This window comes from Aphidius gifuensis, linkage group LG1 (assembly GCF_014905175.1).
Source record: "Aphidius gifuensis isolate YNYX2018 linkage group LG1, ASM1490517v1, whole genome shotgun sequence".
NCBI lineage: Eukaryota > Metazoa > Arthropoda > Insecta > Hymenoptera > Braconidae > Aphidius > Aphidius gifuensis.
This window is the reverse complement of record NC_057788.1, coordinates 5,520,002-5,543,311: the sequence shown is the minus strand read 5'-3', so window position 1 is coordinate 5,543,311 and position 23,310 is coordinate 5,520,002. Positions and strand designations below refer to the sequence as shown.

Here is a 23,310-nt window from a genome sequence, read left to right as displayed (position 1 = left end):
GTCAAGTTTATATTTGACAAAGTTACCAGAAAATTGTTAAAAGTCATATCAGATATTCACATTTTGAAGAGAATTTCTTGATCTGAACCCTTTTTATCCCTGCCATCACTAACCCAGGACAACGTAAATTCAACGTGCATGAAAACTGGTGAAACCTTCGTGAAGCATTCCCAACGAAGATTATCCGTTAATCTCTTGAGATTTGTCGCAAATCCTTGGGGTTGCTAGGCGGCGGTCGTTCGTGCAAAGATACTCACACTTTTGTTGTATTCAACTTCTCTACACATCCGACTCTCAATTCTCATTGAAAAGACGCTCAAAAGGCAACAAGCTACATTCACAAACTTCTTTAACAATACAAAATTATTATTTTTTTATTTTTATTACTTAGTACACTTTTGTTTCTTTTCTTAGGTACCAATTTGTCGCACGACTAGCATTAACAACACCCACATAAGTTCAAATAACCGACTAACTCTACTGCACTAGAAAGACCAAGATCTTTGATCTAAAAAAAAAAAAAAAAACAAACTCTACAATTGTGTAAAGCAATTGTTATCTACTTTTGTTTTTTTTTTATTTGTTTTTCAAGAGTATTCAAGTTGAAAAAAACACAAGTAACTAAGCTTCAATAAATCCTTCAGTCTAAAAAAAAAAAAAATATCTACCAAATTCTCACAGTAATTAAGACAAAAAATTTTCTCGGGTTATTTTAATATATTGACCTTTTGCGTTTGATATACTTTTTGCTTTTAATATACTTTTTTTTTTTTTATTTAAATTTTTATTTAATATAATTTAAAATTCTTTTTTTCTCTGAAATTATATTAGTAAAACCTTTGCAAAAACTTAATGTCTTTCGTGACAATTTTTTTAGGGCGTTTAGAAATGAGCCTGCCTGTTGTGTATGTAGACTAAAGTATGTAAAATACATGACACTGACAAAGTTAAATGTATATTATGTTACAAAGGCGGTAGTGGTGTGTTGAAAATACTCTATCTCATACTCTATATTCACCTTGCTTGGTGTCATAAAGTGTCCTTTTTTTTTTTACATTCTTTAACTTCTCTTCTCTCATTCTCCTTTCCCGAGCTTTTCCCAGTGTGTTTCAGGGTTTCAGACGACCACAGGGTTATCGTTAACCATCGCAAGCTCACTCTCCACCAAGGACAAAACCAAGGAAAAAGACAAAGATACATTGTCCCATGAGACATATACCACCACCACCATCAGGAATATATACATATCTGTACGTATACTCTCTCTTTCTCTCTTGCTCTATATACATTTCAAGTTTCTACGAAAACCAAGAAGCTTTTAATCCGCTGAGTGTTGGCGAGCCGCCAGGGAAACGTGGTGAAACGGTGGTTCAGCATGACTGACTTGTGGATACGGCGACAATCTGTATATATTTGTATCTCTCTCTTTTACTGTATATATATAGTGTCTTAGTGATTGGTTAGGAGAATCTAATTAGTGCCTTGTCCGGGACACTCTGATGGCATGCATTTGAATACGTATTTATAAATCTCCATCTATTTGTCCCTTTGTTCTGTCTTATTCATATATATAACCACTAGTTTTTGAATATCCCACTTTAAAGTTTAAAGTATTTTCTGAGTAACATAACTTCATGTTTTTGCTCTTCTTAAAAATCCACAAGTCTTGTTAATGGTTAATGGTTTTTGTGTGACCCATTAGGGGAATTTCTACTGCCTTTCAAAATTCCAATGTTTTCATTAAGATGTCAAAGGTACTATGATGACATTATTTTCCTTTTTTTTTTATATACCTATGCTTGTGTTAAGTGATCTTAAAGGTTCTGCAGGTAGCTGATTCATAAAGTCGGTGTTTTGTGTCGGGTCTTTTGGGACAGACGACGCAAGGTGTATTTTTTTTTTTTACTTTACCTTTCCTCCATATCTAACCTATGTAAAATAGTTCTTTCAACCTTGAATGAAATATTTTATTTATTTTTTATTTGCTTTTATTAAGGTAATAAAATAAACAATGAATAGATAATGTATGAGGATGAATATATAAAAAAAAAAAAAAAATCAAAATTCCAGTAATATATTGCAAAGGCCATTTAACTATAAATCTACTTGAAAAGTCAGTCGTCCATCGGACATGAAATTGTCGAGGCTATATAGCGATCGATATCTGAAGCCAAGCCCACAGCTCTCAAACGATACCGGAGCCCATTACCACTTTGGCCCTGTCCAAGTGAATGGGCGACGTCGTTGCTGATTGGGATCATTGTAGGGGGTATTTTATCTGCCAAACATGGACCGCAGTATTGTAGTAGTGTGTGTATATATAAAGCAAGGCAGGAAGAAGATATAAAGCTGAAAAAAAAATGAAATAAAAATAAAATAAAAGGTTTATGAGGGAGTGTGATGAATATAGTGAGATGTATGAAATGAGCGTGTTGTTTCGCCAGTTGGCTTTATATGTACAGTGCAAAGCCCCCTTATTTCAAAATTTTAATAATCCCGATTTCACCCCGTTGCATGGTCCCTGTTCGTAGCCTAGTCATACATTGCTTTCGAAATATGTGTATATATGTATATATAGACAACATTAGAACAACGGGACCCCTTATTTGCCTCGTGCCCGGTGTTACAGTGAACCCGCCTCCCGTCGAGAAAATATTCTCGGTCCCCCTTTTTTTGTATTATTATTATTATCGTTATTACTTTTTTTTCTTTGGTAAATGTTTTGCTCATCCTGAACTTATATAAGTTTTTTTCTTTTTTTTTTTTTCCAATATGTCTATCCATCCATCTATCGTTCGTTTTTTTTATTTTTCTTTTTTTGGTCTCATTTCTTTTGAAACAAGGTGACAGGCTTTCCCGAGGCAACGCACGAAACAAGATCGCCAGTGGTCTTACCCACGGGATCCCAAGTCACTCTTGAAACAAACTGTTTCGTCTTAACCCAAGTAATTTTTTATTTTTCTTTTTCTATATTTTATCCCTCTTTATGTCATACTTTTACTTTTTTTATTTTTCTTTTCTTAGCTTTTTTTATTTCATCTTTTTTATACTCTTGTCTGTTTTATTACTTTTTTCTCAGTTTTTTTCTTGGCGACGAAAAAGATGACTCGGGCATGCATCCGCCACTGAGACGTAGTTTCATGTGCTCCACCCTTCATCTTTTCCAAACGATCTCGACTTTTCATCTTCAACAAATAACTCCTTTGCGGGTTCCTATCAGAGTTTGACTCGTTTTTTTTTTTTTTATGCTCCAACAAGACTTTTACTTCTCTAATATTCCTTAAACTTTTTTTTATTTTTTTTTATTTTACTCTTTTACCCATTTTATTATATTTTTGGTTGATAAGACTCACTCGTGGTTTTCTATTGTAATATATCAGTTCCAGTTTCTTAAGATGTCAATTAGTTTTTCTTTCTTTTTAAGAAGTATTATAGTTAAATGAAAAATAACTAAGCAAAGTAATAAAAAATTGTTAAATGTATATTGTCATCACAAGTATCTTCAATCTTACTCATAACATAAAACACATTTTGATATCTATCGAAAAAAAAGTATATTTTAACAAAAAAAAAAAAATTAAATGAAATGGTAAAACTTTTCGTTATTTGTAATTTTATTCTGCATCAGATGGATGCATATTCTATTCGATCAACACAAGCAGATCTATCAAGCATACACCTACACACTGTCAGTCATATCGATATTTGAAATAAAAATAAATATATAAAAAGGAAAAAAAATAAATGAAAAATGAAACAAACCACATTCAAACCCTCGGTACCTTTGTGTGTCGGGTTGGTATCGAAATGTTTTCAACCAACGAGTATATATCGACACAGTGTATTACGTATATATATCGTGACGTGACCCAATCTGTCAAAGTCAAACCGTGTCTATAGACGATAGTCCGGAAGAATATCATTCAGATTCCATATCAAGATAAGTCCCTAAGTACACAATACATCGATATAAATTTGTTAACTCTTTGTTATCTTTTTTTATTTTATATATAATTTTTTTTATATTTTTTTTTCTCATTTACATCTACATGTATTCATGTTTTTTAAAAAAACGCGTGTATATACATTTGTAGAATTGAAATAGATATTTCAAAGCATTTCCATAAATTATTTAGTTTCATATACACCATTGTAAAATGACATGAATTCATTGAGGGTAGATGTATGTATATACAAAGACAAAACAGAAAAAATTGTTTAAAATCCATCTACAGATAGAGGAATTAGAAGACATTGAAATACAGTTCCAACACACGTTTTAATTTGATCAAGGATACATGTATCACACGTGTATCCGAATTACACATTGTTTTCTCAATTGATATCGTATTCATTGTGCATTGTAAATTCCATTCAATATAAAAAAATAAAAATAAAATAACATCCTCCTACAGTGAAACTTGAAGATACTCGATACGTAAATATGCTTTGTAGAAATAAAAGTTAAAAAGTATTTAATACGCTTGCGCATTGAATGATGATGATGATCATCATTGCTGAAATGAAAGAAAAATTCTGTGTGGGGTGAACTAGTTTGAGTAGGATGATATAAATGGTATGTATAGTGGGAGATTTTTGTTAGAAAAAAAAAAAAAAATCAAAATCACTGGCCCGTTGGCGCTTGTGAATAAAAAATAAAAATGAATAAATAAATAAGACAAAGTACAAGATGATAAAGAATAAAAACCAGATGATGATGATGATGATGAAGAACAAGAACCAGAGAAAATATAAGATAAAGATGAGTACGAGACAAAGAAAAACATAAAGAGTTAAAAAGTAGTAAGTAAAAAAAAAAAAAAAATAGTACAACAAAAAAAAAAAAAATAAATAAATAAATAAACAAAAATGAAAAACGGTGTGGCTGGTTGTAAAAAGAAGATAGGGTAGTCCAGCTGGTTGAGTAACCGAGCGAGACCGAGATTTGCCTTCGGTTTAACTCGGCCAGGCGGTGACGGCTACAGCAGCATCATTGGCAAAGTATTTTGCTTTCTCTCTCATGCTCCCATCAGGGTGTATCAGTTGGCGCGCGGGCGCGATTTTACAAATGTGTTGATCTATATTATACATATATGTATACACTGATGCGTATGTATATATACGTCTATATATATTTGTCTTTGTTTGTGTGTGTATGTATTTGGCTTAGGGTCCCGCGCGCGGCTCGTTGGCCTGTCCCGTTCCGTCCCGGTAGTGTGTATCGCACCGTCGCTCACCACCCGCTATCCACAGCAGTTTCAGCCCGTCTGCTTGCCAGTGTCCCACCGCACGCCGTTCAGAGCCGATCACAGTGATCAGATCTTCTCAGACAAATTAAGATATTGATAACGATCAACTGACTTATATACTTAATAACGATAAATAAAAATTAATTTAAATTAAACTATTATTACTGACGTAAGAATTATATTGTAAAAAAAATATTTTATTGTCATACGTTTGTTTTAATACATAAAAAAAAATATTCATTCATTCATTTATCTTTTGAAATTGATATATCTCTACAAAGGGATATTTAAATCACGATTTCCTCGGTCCTTTTTGTCTTTTTTCGAGTGTGTCCGGTTTGACTTTTCCCAATTATTACCATCATCATCATCGTCATCATCAACAACCAATCCCCCAACCTCCCACTTATAACCAGTATTAAAGCCGTCACCGATCTCTTTTCGCTTACGCGTCGAGCACGCGCTGGAGGAAACGAGGAAGGGAGTTGCACATACTCTCTACGCGTTGATCATACTCACAATCTCTCACTTGTATTTCTGCCGCGCTTCCTCGAACGTATTTACTACTTCTGTTCCAACAGAATATATATATATATATAAATTTATTTCGAACCAACAACTCCAGTGGCTACCACATACTCTTATTTTATTTTTCACTCTGGTTTTTTTTATACTTAACACACAATAGTTGTATGGTTCTGCAACTGTAACAATATACTTTACCGGTGTATATCTCTTGTGTGTTGTGTGTTATTTGATCGTGAAACATTTTTCACTAAAGATCCAAATAATTTGTGCTTTTATATATTAACATTTGTACATTGTCGTTTATCAAAAAGTGTTTTTTATTTATATTTTTTACTTGCAATCATTAATTATTTTGTGAATGTACTATATGTATTATTTTGACAATTTTATTAAATCTTGAAAAGAGTTTGTGAATAACTTGGTGATACATTGTATTACAGAGATTAAGTGTTGACGAGGTGATATCTGTCTACTTTGAATGGATTGAGAAATTGTGGATACTATATATTGTGGGTGATATTTACGACTGATACAGTGATATACATAGATGTCTGACAGTTCACAGCCAAGTGCTTTCGACACTTCAACGGATCAACGACAGGTGATTTATATCTCATTAGATTGCTTGAGCTTTCGTGTCCCTAACATTTTATACTTTATTATTGTTTTCAAATGCAATAGATATAAATTATTTGATATTTATCATTTGAGTACAAGGCTTTTTTTAATGTTTGCAAATCTTGGTATATAATTTTTTTTTATTTTTGTCCAAAAATGGTATACATACATGCCATATATCCGGCTTTTTCTTTTTACCTTTTGTGTAATTAATGCCTCTGGAGGTTGTGGCTTGGACACCTTAATTTTCTCGCTTTCGACCGTAAAAAAGGGTAATATTATCAGAATTTTACAAGGGACAGAGATAAATAAGTGGAGTCAAAAGTATTAAACCTGTTTTATAAAATTCAAAATGCAGATGATGCTTTTATTTTTTCATAATTTATTATTATTTAAAAAAATTTATTTATTGTTCAAAAAAGGAAATTTAATTCTTTCCATGGATATTATATTTCAACACCTTACAAATAATAAATATTAAAAACAATAGAAATATAAACAGACAACTACGTATATGGTTAATAAAAAAAATAGCAATTATTTATATTTATATAAACTTTACACATGTTATTGAGCTATGAAAATTACCGAGAAAATGAGAAATTGACTCTGGTTTGTTTTGTCATATTATAATAAATTCATATATATATGAACATTGTATTTGTATCGATATGTAAAACATTATTCTGAATGACGAAATGAGACAGCAATATGGGCATATAAATATATGTACATATGTGATGCTAAGGGGAGAAAGAGAAGTCGTGTCAGTTCAACGTTTCAGTGGCCGGCACGGGACGCCTCATACCCTGTCTATACCACCCGCCCGTTTGGGAATTCAATTTAATGCCAGTTCGTGTACAAGACTTTTTAAAAATCATTCGTTTTAAACTATTTCAACAAACATTATCCACTTAGTATATATCCAGTCAATATACCAAACACTCAAAATGTCAATTTTTCAAAAGATCAAAAATTAACAGATGCTACCAACGAGAAGAAAAAAAAAAAAAACGAATTTAAAAAATGACTTTTAGTTATTTTTTTTTCTTTTCAAACTTAGTACGAATTACAAATTTCACAATTACTTTTTTTTCATAAATCATTTGAAAACTGTCAGGCTGTGTTAGTAGTAAATCCCAGTTAGTATCAGCTTGGTATCTTGGGAGGTCGTGCAAAATGCGAAACGAGAAAGAAAGAATGAAAAAAATAAAATAAAAATGAAATAAAAATATAAAAAATAAAATTGCAAAAAACCAAGAAAGAAAGAAAAGAAGAAGGTGGGATGAATAATCGAGGGAGTCACGTATATATTAGCAGAAGGGTATAGGAAGTGTAGAAAGAGTAGGTATAAAGGTATACATAAGGTTTTTGATGTGAGCGAAAAAGAGATTGAGTAAAAGTGAGTACAAATAAAAGAGAGAGAGAGAAAAAAAAACGATGAGAAGTCTGGGTGGCAAAGTCGGTACGTGGTAGTACACAGTGGCCGTCGCGCGAGCTTGATTACACATTGCGATCACGAGTGTCCCACGTAGCGGTGGCGACAGCGCGATGTTCGAATCGGGGCGTACAAGAGAAAAATAATAAAAAAAAAAAAAAAGCAGGTGCTGCGATGAGAAAGAAAAAAGATGAGGGGGTCGACAGGGGAAAAAAGAAGAGAGAGAATGAAACTTGGGTCCTTTTGTCGTTGTCGTCGTCGTCTGTACTGAGGCAGGAAGCACGTAGCGTGACACCATACCAAGGCTCAAGTCGCGTAATATGTATACGGGCATATATCGTCCTCTTTATCTATCTATCACCCACTTCTTTCTCTCAACATATATATACATACTCTTTTTATCCATAATAATTTATATATATTTTTTTTTTGCTTATACATTAATACATTATACAGTCATATTGGAGGCTATATTGCTTTTATATATACTGTATGCTTTGTAAAACGGCCGACGGCGACGAGTGATGATCGATTGAACAGACTAATAAAAAGCCTGAGAACGAGAGAGAGTTTTATATTTATTGAAAGAAGTAAAAAAAAAAAAAATCAGCAAATTGTATATATTGTTGACTTTTTATGACGCATCGTTCGACAGTTTGTGATTCGAGAATGGATTAGGATTGATCTTTGTCGTTTATGTATATATAAACAGAGGCGTGGAAATGACGAGATTGTTAATGGGAAAAAAGGGTGGTATATATAAATGGATGATGAAAATAATAGCTAGTATTTATATACCTTTGCCATCAACACTCAGTTTCAATACATGTAATACAAAAAAAAAAAAAAAACATATATTCATATTACTATCAACAGAAATGAATTTAATTTTTTAAAATTATTTTGTTTTTTAAAAAAAATAAAATTGATTAAAAGGTAAATAGGCTGATATGCATATATGCTTATCACAGAGATATATTTTGTGAAACACGAGAAGCAGGTAAACTAACTAAAAGTTACAAAACATGAAAAGTTTTATATAGTGATAGTGTCAACGAACCGGTTGTCTCAATTTGGCGAATATAACTCAAGCGACTACATTACCCAGAAAGAGTATGTTTTTCTCACCTCGAAAGAAGTTGTATCAGTAGCCTTGGCAAAAGAAAGACCATACGGCAACTTGCTTCCCTCTTAACGAAGCAGAAATTTTTATCTCGCCGCAGGGTGCTCGTTAAACTTTGACTCTTTTACTCAGAGATCTACTGTGATTCCCATTACGAACAAGAAATTTTACCATTATATATATATAAAATAAAAATAAAATGTATATATGGATATAAAATCTGCAACATCGTTTACGTGATACCTTGATGTAATTACCACCAAGATATTTTGTCTAAATTGTGTTTTTTATTTTTTTAACTTTCATTTTAAGTATACGAGAAGAATATTTTTCGTTGAACCCTTTTCATCATTCAATAAAGTCGAAGCCAATTTGTATGGTTTAATTTCACACATTATATAACACATTAGGTTTATAATCAGGCAAAATTTCCCCCATTTTCTCTATCTCTCTTTCTCTCTTGACTTTAACTGCTATACTGTATATCAAATTTTATGTTACATATATATATACTTTGCACGTAGATGAATAAGTTCTCATTCCAATATCTCTTCCAATAAACCTTCCAAACCCTCAGCACACTTCAGCCACAGAATACAGTATATGAAATAAGGGGCAGTCCATTAGTATATAGTAGTAGTCAAACACCCTTCCTTAAATGTTTCCGCAATGTTATCAGACTCTGTTAATTTACCTTGTCATCTCAATATATATTTCTTTTGTTTCAGATTTTTGTTGGAAAAAACGGACTATACGCATAAACTTGAAATGAAGTTTAATCGACATACTAATAGACAAATAATTATCAACTATTTAATGACATTGTAATACGTATATCGAGTTGATAATTAAAAACAAAAACAATTATATCACTGTATTTAGTTTATCTAAATACACTGTATTGTAATATTGTTAAGTATAAGTAACTCTACAATCATTGAAACTAGAAGTAAAACAATGGCAACGGTAACAATGGGTTTACGTCGGCGTGTACCGCCGAATAATTCAACAATTCAATCACCATCAACAACAACAAATAAACGTTCGAGATCAGAAAATAATAATCAATCAAATGGTAATTTAAATTCAATAAATGGCAGAGATTATCCACCAGCTAAAAAATCACGTGGTGGTCCAATGAGTGTTAAAACAAATAATAATATAAATACTGTTCAATCGACACCAAAAGGACGTGGTTCAGCAAAATCACGTACTAAAAATTCAATGATAACACAAACAACATCAACAACCATATCAAATACAACAAATAATAATAATTTGACAGTTCAATCAGATATATCTAGTACATACAATGTTCTTGGATCAAATCCTTGGTCAGTTGCGGGCAATATTCCAGATGGTACTCAAACAACATATACCACAATGTCTTGTGTACCACCTGGTTCACAAGGAAGTCTTTGTTCATCAAATCTTGGTATGCCACCAACAATACCATACATGGCAACATCAATGGCAACATTTGTTGGTAATGCAACAAATCTTGGTAAAAATTCATCGGTATCCTATCTTGATATATCAAATATGACGAGTGGTTCACTTAATAACTCATCTGGAAAATCAACTGGCAATATTAACAATGGCTATGGTACTACTAACTGTAGTAATAATAATAATATTAATACCAATAATAATAATATTAACAACCATAATAAAAATATTCCTGTATCGGAAGTTAAAACAACGCTTCCATTGCCATTTTCTGGTGCTGTACCAACTCCTGGTGTAACATATACAAGTGCAAAAACAACTCAATCAATGGCAACAACAACTGAAGCAAAAATAACATCATCATCAAAATTTCAAAATGATACAATGTTTAATACTTATCAACCATGGGTTATCAAGACATATGGAGATTTAGCTAAAACAAAAACAATAACAATTAAAAAATATGGAAGAATATTACGTACATTGAGAGGCGAAGAAGTTAATAGTGCTGAAAACAGCAAATTTAGATTTTGGGTTAAAAGTAAAGGTTTTCATATTGGTCAACCAGAAGGATATGATGCTAAGCCCGCAGACAGGATAATCGGTCGACATGCGGTCACTAGTCCTGGACTTGATCCACCACTGTACGTTCCAACACAGTTGCCACACAGCAAAGTGAGTAAAAAAAAAAAATAAAATTCATATATAATATATTATTTTAATTTTACTTTACATCTTTTTTGTTTCTTTTTATTTATTTATTTTTTTTTTCGTTAATAATCTGAGAGTCTTGATACTGAATATATAAAAAATGAAAAAAAAAAAAAGAACAATAAGAATAAAAGACGATCTTTAAAACATTTCCATTACAATATATTCCTTTTCTTTATCTTGTCTCTTCTTGAGTTTGGAATTTTGTGATAATAGCATACCAGTCGGCTTATGGCTATCACCATAGTCGGCGTGGGTCTTTCGAGACCCTCTTATATGGTCCAGATACATATACATAAGATACATAAAATATATATATATATAAATATACAAGCCAAGAGAAGAGAAGCGAAATGGTAAACCGTGCGAGCCAGAGTCCAGTCAGGCAGTCATTAGTCACGTTTCCAAGCAGAGGCACGACAAGCTGGTGCCGCTATTTTCATCTCTCTTGGACTTTCAATTGCTCTTTATCATGTATTTCTCTTTCACTATAGTCGTTTATACCCATCGCTTCACTATATATATATTTAGTTATAATGCGTATTCCGTTCACGTCAGTAAGAGAAATATATAACATGATACATAGTGAAGCAAATCATATCACTTTGTCTCACTTTAGCCCATGCTCTTGAGCTTATGTGACTTGTATATCTTGTGTTCAGGCACATAATACCCTACTGCGTATACTTGCTATGGTATTTGACTCCCTGAGTGCTAAGCCTCTGGCAAGAGTCTATCTTGATTGAGACCAAGTAGCTGCTGAGGTATATATACTGAGTTGCGCGCGCTTGTGATCACACCAAAAAGCAAAATACAAGACAGAAACTTTCAGAGATATAAATGTATATATATGTATACATGTTTATTCATAAAGTATATATCTATATAGCTTTTGGTGCTTTGAGGTTTGTGTGAGAAGCTTTAGACGCCATATCGGCAACACGGTGTATGCCACCGACAGAGATGTCGAGTGCTTGTCATTGATCGTCCTCACTGTGGTATACACTTCTGTCGCGCCAAAGGTCCCGTACAAGTATATACTCAACCTCTATATATCATCCATATATAAATTCTATAAATACATATAGTTGCTGTAGACATATGTGTAAAGTTATGTACTCATATATGCTCACCAGCTGCAATTCGTGCATATGCAAGCCCATCCATCCGATTATGCAGCTACGTTAGCATTTCATTTTGTCTCGCTTTCTCTTATTGTCTTTTTGTATAATAAACTTTATCTCTTTCTCTCTCTCTCAATATGTAGATATATATTTTTCTCATCATGTACATATGCTTTTTTGTTTTTATTTGTATATGTGCATTATGATATATATATATTTTTGCACCGCATGTAAATGTTCATGGCTCGTTGCGGCCACGCGTTACTTATACGGAAGAGCTTATTTAACGTTACTTTCAGCAAATTATGATCGCTCAGAATTTTTTTTGCTTCACCGACAATTTTTGTACTATTCTCTGTTGTATATATTTCTGTTCTCTTGCTTGGTGAATAAGTTAGGCCTTTGTTTTGACATGGCATAAAAGGGTTATATAAAGGTTTCATGTTTTATGCTATCTTTATGTTCATTTTATTGTTACAAAGTTATTCGGAAGTCTGAGCAACATGACTCAGGTTGTTTTTCAATTTACTAATCACTATAACAAAACTCTACTCTTTTCCGATAAACACCGAGGGACTATTTGAAACTCGCAATATTTTGGTTTTTGCAAAACGGTATAATTTAAAAGAGCAGAGAAAAGCTTAAAGCGTTGAATAGAGGTTGTATTAGTCTAGAAGCCAAAAGAGTATATATATAAGCAGTTTAATACTTGGACTGTTGTGCAATATGGTGTAAGATAACACTTCCGTGCAACAGGAATGAAAGAAAGAGAGGGAAAGGGTTGGTCTCAATACGAACAAAAGTATAATAAAAGAAAATGAGGATTTCAAATGCTTTGGATCTCTTTTATATTCCAATTCTAGAATTTATTTTTTTTTCTTTTTGTTCTTTGCCAATAAAAATTAAAGATACGATAAAACCGCAAATCGTTAAGCACTTATAGTCGACCTACATTAAGAAAGGGATCAATAATACTTATAAATATATTCTTTTTTTTTTTTTCTTCAAATTATTTTATTATTACAATATTTATCATGTCTTTGAATTAAATATCATTCAAGCGAATTTTAAAATTTATTATAAATGAAATAAAAATACCAATATTATGTGAAATTATCAATCGAAAATAGAGAAAAAAAATCATAATATAAGCAAAGAAAAAAATGAAATAAATGTGTGACACGCGTTAATGGTTTAGTAGCCCCTTGATATGCCTCGTCACACAACACACACATCTATCCAACAACCCCTTTGGACCCCCCGGACAGTCACGGACTACCGCTTGATGATTATCGCCGGCTGGCTTTACCAATGATGAAAGTCCACACTTACATGTAGATGCTTGTCGATATATATTAATGCAGGCTGCATGGAATCCTATATTGCTCTCTGGTATACTTGGTCGTAGAATTGTAGGATGGGGTGTGAGCATTGGCTCTGTTGTAAAGAGGAATAAAGAGAAACAAGGGGAGAAAGCTATTGGGGCTAGGACACGCAAGTGGCGTCACGTATCACACACATACTATTCTAAGCTGAAGTGGAAAACGGGAGAGAATCAAGGGCCTGTATACATATATATATATATTCACTTTAAGCATGTATAATTGTATGAACAGTGTGAGTTCTTTCTATTGGTCCGGCTGAGTCACGCACAAGAGCGAGAGGCCATGTATAATATATCTTACCACCTATATATGTACGCATACATTGCTCGCAAGTTTCATTGCGCTTGAGTATGTAATGGAGAGCGACAAGAAAAAAAAAAAATAAATAACACGCACACAACCATAAAGTAAGAAAATAAAATACTACAGTCAGGAAACTTATTTACCTCTTACTGATTTCATTGGAAATGAAAAAAGTATATACGTGTTGAAAAAAAATTTTAGAAGGGTTTAATAAAAATAAAAAAAAAAAGAAATCGTCTACACCATGCGGTGAAGATCCGTTGAAGATAATCATCTTATCTTTTTCAATGATATATACATTTTTTTTCCATTCTTTAATACAGCAAAAGAATATTGAGTTTGATTTTTTTTTTTTTTTTTTTTCACTTGAAAAGAACAGACCGCTAATTGAGTGAATACTAAAAATATATGCGGCAACATATGGCAGATTATTTAAGTAGTAAAGGTGCTTCCATGTACGCCAATTTCTAATCTTATAATTTGAGCTTGTATATTAACTGCAAGAGGCCTTTCAAAAGAGTCTGCATGCATGTTCAATTTTTCATATAAAAAAAAATATAAAAAGAAAAAAAAAAGATATGAAAATTATGAGGATAGACATATATATAAGTGCAATGTAAGTTGGCTAAAGTTGAAACTAACTGAAGTATCGTGAACTGAAACGATTTAGAGTTTTGCGGTACAGTGTTGTGGGTGTGGAAAGGGGAGTAAGGTTTTTTCGAGTGAGACAAGAGTAGTGAGGTTTAGGTGGCGGATATAACTACAGACGAGGATTACATATAGTCACGGGTATAACCCTTGGGTCCTTTATAGATGCGTGGCAATGCTCACCGGCCCGTAGCCAAGCAGCGGCCGGCGGCAATTAGTAGTGAGCCTCCAAGGGAACCCACGGACTCAACCCAATCTCCCCCTTGGCCACCACCCGTTCTACACTACTTCCACGATCCCTCGACCCGTCTATATGTACATATATATTTTGCACTATCTCTCTCGATCCCTCTTTTGCACGCCTACAGCTTCGTTTCATCCGTATATACATACACTGATTTTTTTTTCTTTTTTTGACGCTTTTTTTTCGCTTATTTCTCACGTGCGCAACCGTGATGCGCGAGGTATCATCTGGTAGCGAAAAAAAAAACAAAGAATCGAGGAAAAAAAAAAACGCATAAGTATAAAGAAGAGCTAGCGGTCTGTGTAAAGCAAAAAAGAGACGCGCACGATACCAGCAAGGTGAAAAAAACGAAAAAGCAAAAAAAATTATATATAGAAAAAAAAAAAAAAAGCTATACATATAGGTATGTACCCATACGATATTCGAACGGTCGACACGGCAGTGAAGAACGAGAGCTGTGTATGAAGGGGGATTGAAGGTAGAAGCCGCAGGCTTTTTGTCCCGCCACCGTTGCCGCCCGACAAAAATAGATCTCTCTTTCTCTTTGTGTACCACCGTATATATATATATTTTTTTTTTAGCCAAAGCGCGTTTCGTGTTAGCAAAGAGGAAAGGCATACACATCCCGCACACATCACTGAAAAACCCAAAGCGCCATCGATTTATAAATCCACTTGTTATTTTTTATTTTATATATACATTTTCGAGACAATAAGCTGTATCACATAAAACCACTTTGAAGCGCAGGTGTATATTTTCATAAAGTATATAATACGTTAGTGTTGTTAACAAGTAGATAACATGTCGATGGCATTTATTTAGAGATTGGTTGGTTATCATCGTAATACATATAATATAGTTACTTATATGTATATTATTTTACGAGTAAATGCATGCTGGTTGAACTCACGCGTTATGTTTCCTCGTTCCGGGTGGCCGTACATATTATCATGACCTCCTCTTTTCCCCCCTTAAATCCAATATTCACCAAGCTTCTTTATGACTCGCTGTGTTTTCGATGGCCTGATAGTCCAACCGCGTGGTAAATCGCGATACGTATCGACCCCTTTTGCTTCCACGACTTTATACCATCGATAACTTTCCAAACTTCCATGATCGGATTATCCCGTTCGCTAATCAAACCCAAAGCTATATATATAAGCAATGCTATGAAGCAAACTCGATACTGACCCCAAGGGGGTCAACTTTACTTGGCACGCGGAGAACGTCTTTGAAACAAGTGCCTTGGGTATACATTATATACATCGTTGTATGTATTTTATTTTTGCATCTCAATACTCACTTGTACTTGATAATAGTATTGGTTTTTATAATAATATATATATATATAAACCTTCTTTACAGGAGCACCAATGTTGTTACGTAATTATGTGTGTGCAATATTATAAGCCATCTTATACGATACAGTTATATATTTCTATATAACTTTTTATGCTGGCGATATCACGTTGACTTCATTCTCACAAAAATCTGCATAATAACCCTTTGATATAGATAATCTGTGACTGCTCTACAATCATTAATTTTTCTTTCTAATCATCGTCATAAAAAATTATTTATACATACTGTCAAAAGTTATCTTATGAATCGCAAAAAAGAGATATATATATAATTATTGTTGAGATACAATTAAATGAAAATTCATTCGCATATTATCAATTAAACATCAAAGTGCCATTCACAAATATATTCAAAGCACCACACGTGGGCCTCGTTAAATCTCTCTAATTTTTTTGATTCAAAAGAAAAAAAAAGGGAGAAAATATACTCTTATATATATGATATGATATGATATGATAAAAGAAATGAGACCTGTATGTATGCTATTTGGATAAGTTGCTTCTCCCTTGTGAATATATATGTTCCCTATTTTGGATTTTGTATGTTGGTAAATTGCACGTGACTGAGTGGAATTAGGGTCTCACCAGTCACAAAAAAAGTAATAACGATCGATTTTTTCTCTTCATTCTTTTGTGTTATCCGACAACGTGAAGACACATACTGGAATTTCTTTTTATATATATATTTTTTACAAGTGGACTGTTGAGTGTATGGTATGCATACAAAGAGAAAATTAAAGTATGTGTGTTTATATGGAAGCCAAGTGACACGAAAGACGAAACGCCAGGTCGTTTTGTACACGACCCAGTAAACTCGCCAAGAGTTAGAATTCTATATACCTCTAAAGTCCAAAAGCTTACTCTGAATTTCAAAACTTGACAATTTGGCGCAAGACACAAGACCCCTCGGGTGATGCAACGAGTAGTATAGAGATACGACATTGGCAGGTTGAGTTCGTGGTTAAAAAAAGAAATTGAAAAAAAAAAAAAAAAAATGAATAAAAAAAAGAAGATAAAATTGTGCAGTTGGAGACATTTGACTTATCTTCTTATATTTTTTCTTTCTCTGTTTTAATGTTTGTCTCTTGGCTTTTCCATTCGGTGACATTGTCGATTGCGCCACGGGAATTTCGCTTATATCTCAGTTTCACAGACGAGTCCTTTTCTCAAACCTTTGTATCATCTTGAAATGTCGACTTATCTATATATATATATTTTCGATCGTTACCTGTTAGAAATATGGACAATATTTTTTCACTCCGTTGAAACTCCGATGTATTATTTTATTTGTGGTGTTGCGATATTGTGTCCGCATTAAACAAGGCAACATTTTTTTTTTTTTTTTTTTTCATTTAACCGAAAAAGTCATGTAAGTTTAACTTATCGTTTTGCAAAAAGTTTACGTTCTTCGGGATTACGCGGATTGACTTCGATGTTCACATGTTTGGTATTCCGTAGAATTGAATTTCCAAGAAATCCATAATCCCCAGGCGTTTTCACTATTCCATCTTAAGAGACCCAAAAAAAGACTAGTATTTAGAAGAAAAAAAATCGAGTCAATGAAAAAAAATAAAAATTTGAAATTCGGACGTCTAATTCATCGTAAGCAAGAAAAAAATATATATATTAGCCAGCATGATTTTTCTTCAAATACGATGGGCGTGCCTATGTACGGCTATGGGTTTCGCATTTGAATAAGAGAAAATAAAGAAAAAAAACGATGAAGGCAAAAAAAAAAAAAAACAAAAAAGACTGGCAAACTCCTGGTACCCGTGTGGGTAATTGGAGGGTCGTGGAATTTGCTTCTACGCTCGTATATACCAATGTTGGTGTTGTATGAAAGAGGCAAGTGAGAGCGTAGCTGAAATACGAGCGACGGTAACCGTAGGCAGTAGTTGTAGAAGAGTAGACAAGAAAAAAAGAGGGCAATACAGAAGGGAGAGGATGTCGACGGTAGCCTGAAGGCCAGATAGAAATGAGAAAGATAGAGGATGGAAGAACTAGAGCGGTGTGACGACAGTGTTGAGTACATTGGAATGGTGTGTGGAAGAGGATGAGAATAAATAGAATGGCACAACGAGGCAGATAGCAACTGGCGAATTAGATAGGGTTTATACTGTAAAAAGGACAGAGTTAGATAATCGTGTACACCACAAATCCACTGCCACACTAGTGATGCGCCTGTAGCTATATATTTAAAATGACTTGAGAGTTTATACTTTAAGGCAAAATGAACAAAGAACTGTAAGCTACTATCAATATTCTTTAAAATTTAAATCTTATTTTTGATAATCATATAACTTTTCAATGGATTCTCAAATATATATACTCAAAAAATAAATAAAATAAAATAACAAAATAGCAGACTCGATTAAAATTAATCACTGCAAAAAAATTGCTGTAAATACATTCAATCTTTTTTTAGCATGTTGTAAGCTCCATATGCTTATTTCAATGAATCCAATACTTATTCAAACTTGTATTAAATATTTCATCACTGCTTCTTCCTTTAATTTTAATGAAAACATTTCATTGATGATATGTTTCAACTATATATGAAGAGAACAAAATTAAAAATTTTCATTCAAATTGTTTGATAAGTTTAAAAGTTTTATATTTTCAGTTGATAGGTTTAATCGTCTGCACATTCGAATAATAAATAGTTTTAAAAATGTAGAATAAATTGAACCACCAACTTTCATAAATATATCTATTTTTACCGTGAATAAGCAAAAAAAAAAAAATGAGTGAAGGAGAAAAAAAAAAGGAAAAAATAAAAATAAAATATCGAAATGAAGCAGCAGCTGGTAGAGGCATTATATCGAGTAGACACCTTTTGCGTTGTTCACCATCCGACGCTCTTATCTACCCTTAACTTTTCCGCCCTCAACTGACGTCAGTTCTGCACCACAGTAGCGCGAGTGAACTGCTATATTTATTTTTTCTCTTTCTATTCCTTTTTCTGTTTTACAAATACATAGACATCTTTATATTTTGCCCACATAACACACTGAAGAAAGTCAAAACGAATACACTTTTGAAATGGCTTTTGTGTACATACAAGTTTATGTAGTATACAACGTTTCTGAGCTAGTATATAGTATAACGAGGTTCATATATATAATGTGCTGTGTTGTGAGACTACTCTCAGTTCTCATCTCACTATTCCAGCCGTTTCCAACTTCAAACTTCCTCTATACACGTAACCCGTCCATCTGAGCTTCATAAAACTTTTAGTAGTTAAGCATTGCTATCGTCTAAGACTAACATTAACAAAAGTGATGTGGGTTTCGTGTTTAACCGACTCTTGGGTCACTATCGATGCTTTCAATGGTCTGTCATTTGATGATTCATCCAATTTTAGGCATCAAACATTAAACGTTGATAAAATGTCTTTAAATCAATTAACATATATATCTCAATTTATAAACAAAATAAGAGATATAAAAATAAAAGTATTGAATTATAATCAAATGTCAGTTTATATTTGAAATATATACGTTTCATGTCATTTAATCTATATCACACTTGTAGATGTTGTTTACAGTGATGAAAATTGAAGTGTAGCGAATCAGAACATGGGCATTTTGAAATGCTACGTAATACTCTCCATCAAAGTTTGTTGAGTGAATGGAGAAAAGCACGCAATTGACGCCGTCTGGTGTGGCTCTCTCCCTCACAATCGATCGTTCAGTAAAATAAAAAAGAAAATAAATAAAAAAAAAAAAAATCAAAAGTAAAAGAAAGGAAGACGAATAAAAAAAAAAAAAAAAATACTTTCAACATTTTCTTTTACCGTTGACAGTTGAAATTAAAATAAAAGATAAAAATTAAAATAAACATTCAAATATCATTTTCAAAAATATACTTTGAATTTATAAATAGAAAGAAAAATATTTTAGAGTGGGTTTGATTTTTTTGATGTCATTTCAACAATATTAAGTATATTTTTATTTGTATAAACTGACAGAAGCCATGGTAAATGAGACATTTAAATTATGAAATAAATACAAATTGTAAATTTTCATTAACACAACTGCAAACATACAGACTCTACTTTTATTGGATTTGAAATATCAAGCGTTAAAGCTTTTTTTTTTTTGTTATTTATTCATTTTATTTATTTATTTTATTTTAGCATTGAAAAAGCTTTTTCTTGAATTCGCATAGTTCATAGACTAGATACCCAATATGTACACGTATTGCTGACGTACTTCCACTCATGAAACTATTTAAGACATTGCAAACATAAATAGCGATATACTGAGCTCATACATGCATTGCACACGTGTGCATGTTAACCGAAGCAAAAAGAGAACACTCGTGTCAACTACGTCACGCGATTATAGTGCATGTAGGACGCAACGGTTTACAGGTCGGATCAACGACGACCAAGATAGACGGGTCACAAAAAAAGAAAAAAAAGAAAAGAGCCAGTCACTCGTATAATTGAACGGGAAATCGCAAGGGTATTTTATCCATAATGTTTTTTGTTTTTTATATATCTTTTTTTTTTTTAGCTCTATCATTTTTAGTATAATAATAATTGTTATTATTTTCGTAAACTTTGGTCGATTTGATTTTTAGTTTTTCGAACAATTGTTGATGCCGGCACGTAATCTCATGATTATTTATATAAACCATTTGTTTTTTTAATTTTTTAAATTAATTTTTTTCAATATCATGCATGGTGAATATAGCTTTCATAAATTTCTAAAAACAAAAAGGAAAAATTGTATATGAAATATTTTTGTTTATTAATTGATCATTGGTATGTTGAAATTTTTTTGCTTATCAGAAATTAATAGTGGTGATGAATCAAAGATGAATATGACTGTACGCGCATAAATGTATTTCGATTGATATATATGATATATTCTTGACGGTGATATTGAAAAGAAGAGGAAACATATTTTTTAGTTGATGTATGCAATGTGATGTATATATACCGTATTTGCTTGAATGTTTAATGTCGAGGGAAATCTATCTAGTATTATTGCGACCGGTGGAATTCCCGAGATCATCTCCTCATCGTATATTCTATAACTGTCCTTGCAGTTTTTTATTTTTGTCGGTTCATCTTTTTTTTGCAATGTCTCCTTCGGTTTTGCTCCATCTTATCTCAGCTTTTTTATATCTACATTATCTTGTTTCTCCCTTTATTTCTTGTCTTCAAACTATCACTCGATTTTCCGAAGACAATGATTTGGAATCTCAGCGAAATCCAATATCTCGAGTTACCCACTGAGGTTAAGATCGAAGGGGCAAACACGACAACGACGAAGGTTCAAGGAAAAAAAAAAAAAAAGAATATAAAAGAAAAATTCAGTCGTGGGCAAGTTGAAAGCGATGGGAAATCGATATTTATATTTTCTTTTTGATTTCCACTTTTTTTTTTTTTTTTTTAATGAAAGAAAAAAAATGTGTCAACATAAAAAGAAAAATAAACAAATTCCAAAGCATAATTACATAATTTACATCCGTCCTGTTTTTTTTTTTATTATTTTTTTAGTATTGTGCTTTTTTTGATTCTATGAAAAAAAGCTTTCCAGTTGAATTTTGCTCATTTTATATTTTTCCTCTTTTCTTCTTTTGGAGAAAAGAACAAATCCCACAAATGCGAAGTTGGTGATGACGGCTGTTCTCTCCGGTATTTTCACTTACAAAAAAAAAAATGAAAAAAATAAAAAAAACTTCTCGACGTACCATTGTTTCGAAAAACACAGACCGAGCGAGTCATTATTTTAATGTTGGTGTCGGTTCGTTAAAAGATCCTTTTCTTTTTTTTTTTTTTTCCATTTTTTTTCCTTTCTTTATTTTTTTTTATTCACTCAAGAAAAAAAAAAAATGAAAAATATTTTAGGAGTATTTCATTTAGTATATGAGGTAGGGTCGTCCCAGTGATAAGCTTTTAAGAAACATGCTGTGCGTAGAGCGCGAGAAGCTGATGAAGAAGATGGCACTTGGCAAGAAAGGGGTTGGCAAAAGAAGGTCTATCAATCTTAGACTGTTTGGAAAACGAGGCGAGAGACGTCAAGATCCATCACGCCTATACTTACAAAGACAATCAACATAGACATTATGTAGAAAAATCGTCAAGACTTTAAAACTCTTTTTTTTTTTTTTTTCTTTTTCTTTCCACTTTATTTTTTCATTCTCCATCGATTCTTTAAAAGTGTTTTGGTATACAAGCTCAGGTAAAACCCCGAGACATGACAGAGAAATATATATTCACAAGAAGAGGGACACTCGAAATGACGGTATTCATTTTATAAATGTATAGGTATCTACAGTATACATACCTACAAACTCTATATAGTTATATTGATACAAAGCAATGCCGAGACTGCAAAATTGGCCCCCACGTGTCCCAAATCTTTCAGAACGCGATCTCACAAATATTTCATCGGAATTTCAACCGTAGCTTCTCACGAAATCACCGAATTACTGCTGTGACTTGGATAGTGGTTTTGGGCATACATACGCGAGTAGACCGAGAGGAATGCAGGCAGGATCCTCTACTCCTTTCATCGATCAATCATGGTTTACCCAAGAGACTTCTACCTCATTTCCTCGATTTCTTTTATTTTATTTTTTTTTTTCATTTTTTGTTCTTTCAAATTATTTTTTTTCCTTTTCATGGTCTTTTTTTTTTTTTGCATAAAATTTTTTGCATATCCAGCAAATGGTAGAGATATTGATTAAAAGCATTAAAAAAATTATTGGCTATAATATTAGTATTTGAAAAATTTGAAAAAAAAAAAGAAAAAGATTCGATGTTGGTATGTTTTGAGATTTTTAGATTGAGATGAAAAAAATTAGAGGCTTGTCACATTTGTTTGACGTGTCGAATCAAATAAAAAATTGACACATAAGCCACACAAGTATTGCGTAGAACGATAGTATGACATGACAAGGTATATAAAAATATGACGACGTTGCATAAAACCACAAGCAAGATAGACATGTAGATTATAGATAAATAGAAAGATAAGAGAGAAAGGCAAACGAAGAAAGTGAGTGTAATGAGGAGAAAAAAATGAAAGACCATGTGAGAGACTGAAATCTCTTATGTATATTCTATCTCTACTTCCTTTTAGTTTCTGACTTTGTGCGCAGTGTCATTCGT

General features: G+C 32.6%; 1 protein-coding gene across 3 annotated transcripts in view; it reads left to right on the top strand.

Annotated features, from left to right (window-relative positions):
- Nucleotides 1-843: 843 nt before the first annotated feature.
- Nucleotides 844-23,310, top strand: part of LOC122861176 (probable serine/threonine-protein kinase nek3) — a 35,389-nt gene continuing 12,922 nt past the window's right edge. The window contains exons 1-3 of one of the 3 annotated variants that reach the window (XM_044165387.1): nt 844-1,250; nt 6,218-6,378; nt 9,685-11,080. In XM_044165387.1, the coding sequence (XP_044021322.1) occupies nt 9,914-11,080 (1,167 nt within the window). In that variant the 5' untranslated portion in view covers nt 844-1,250; nt 6,218-6,378; nt 9,685-9,913. Of the gene's footprint in view, nt 1,251-5,275; nt 6,379-9,684; nt 11,081-23,310 lie in introns of those variants that run through there. The other 2 variants (XM_044165388.1, XM_044165386.1) reach the window with 2 other exon arrangements.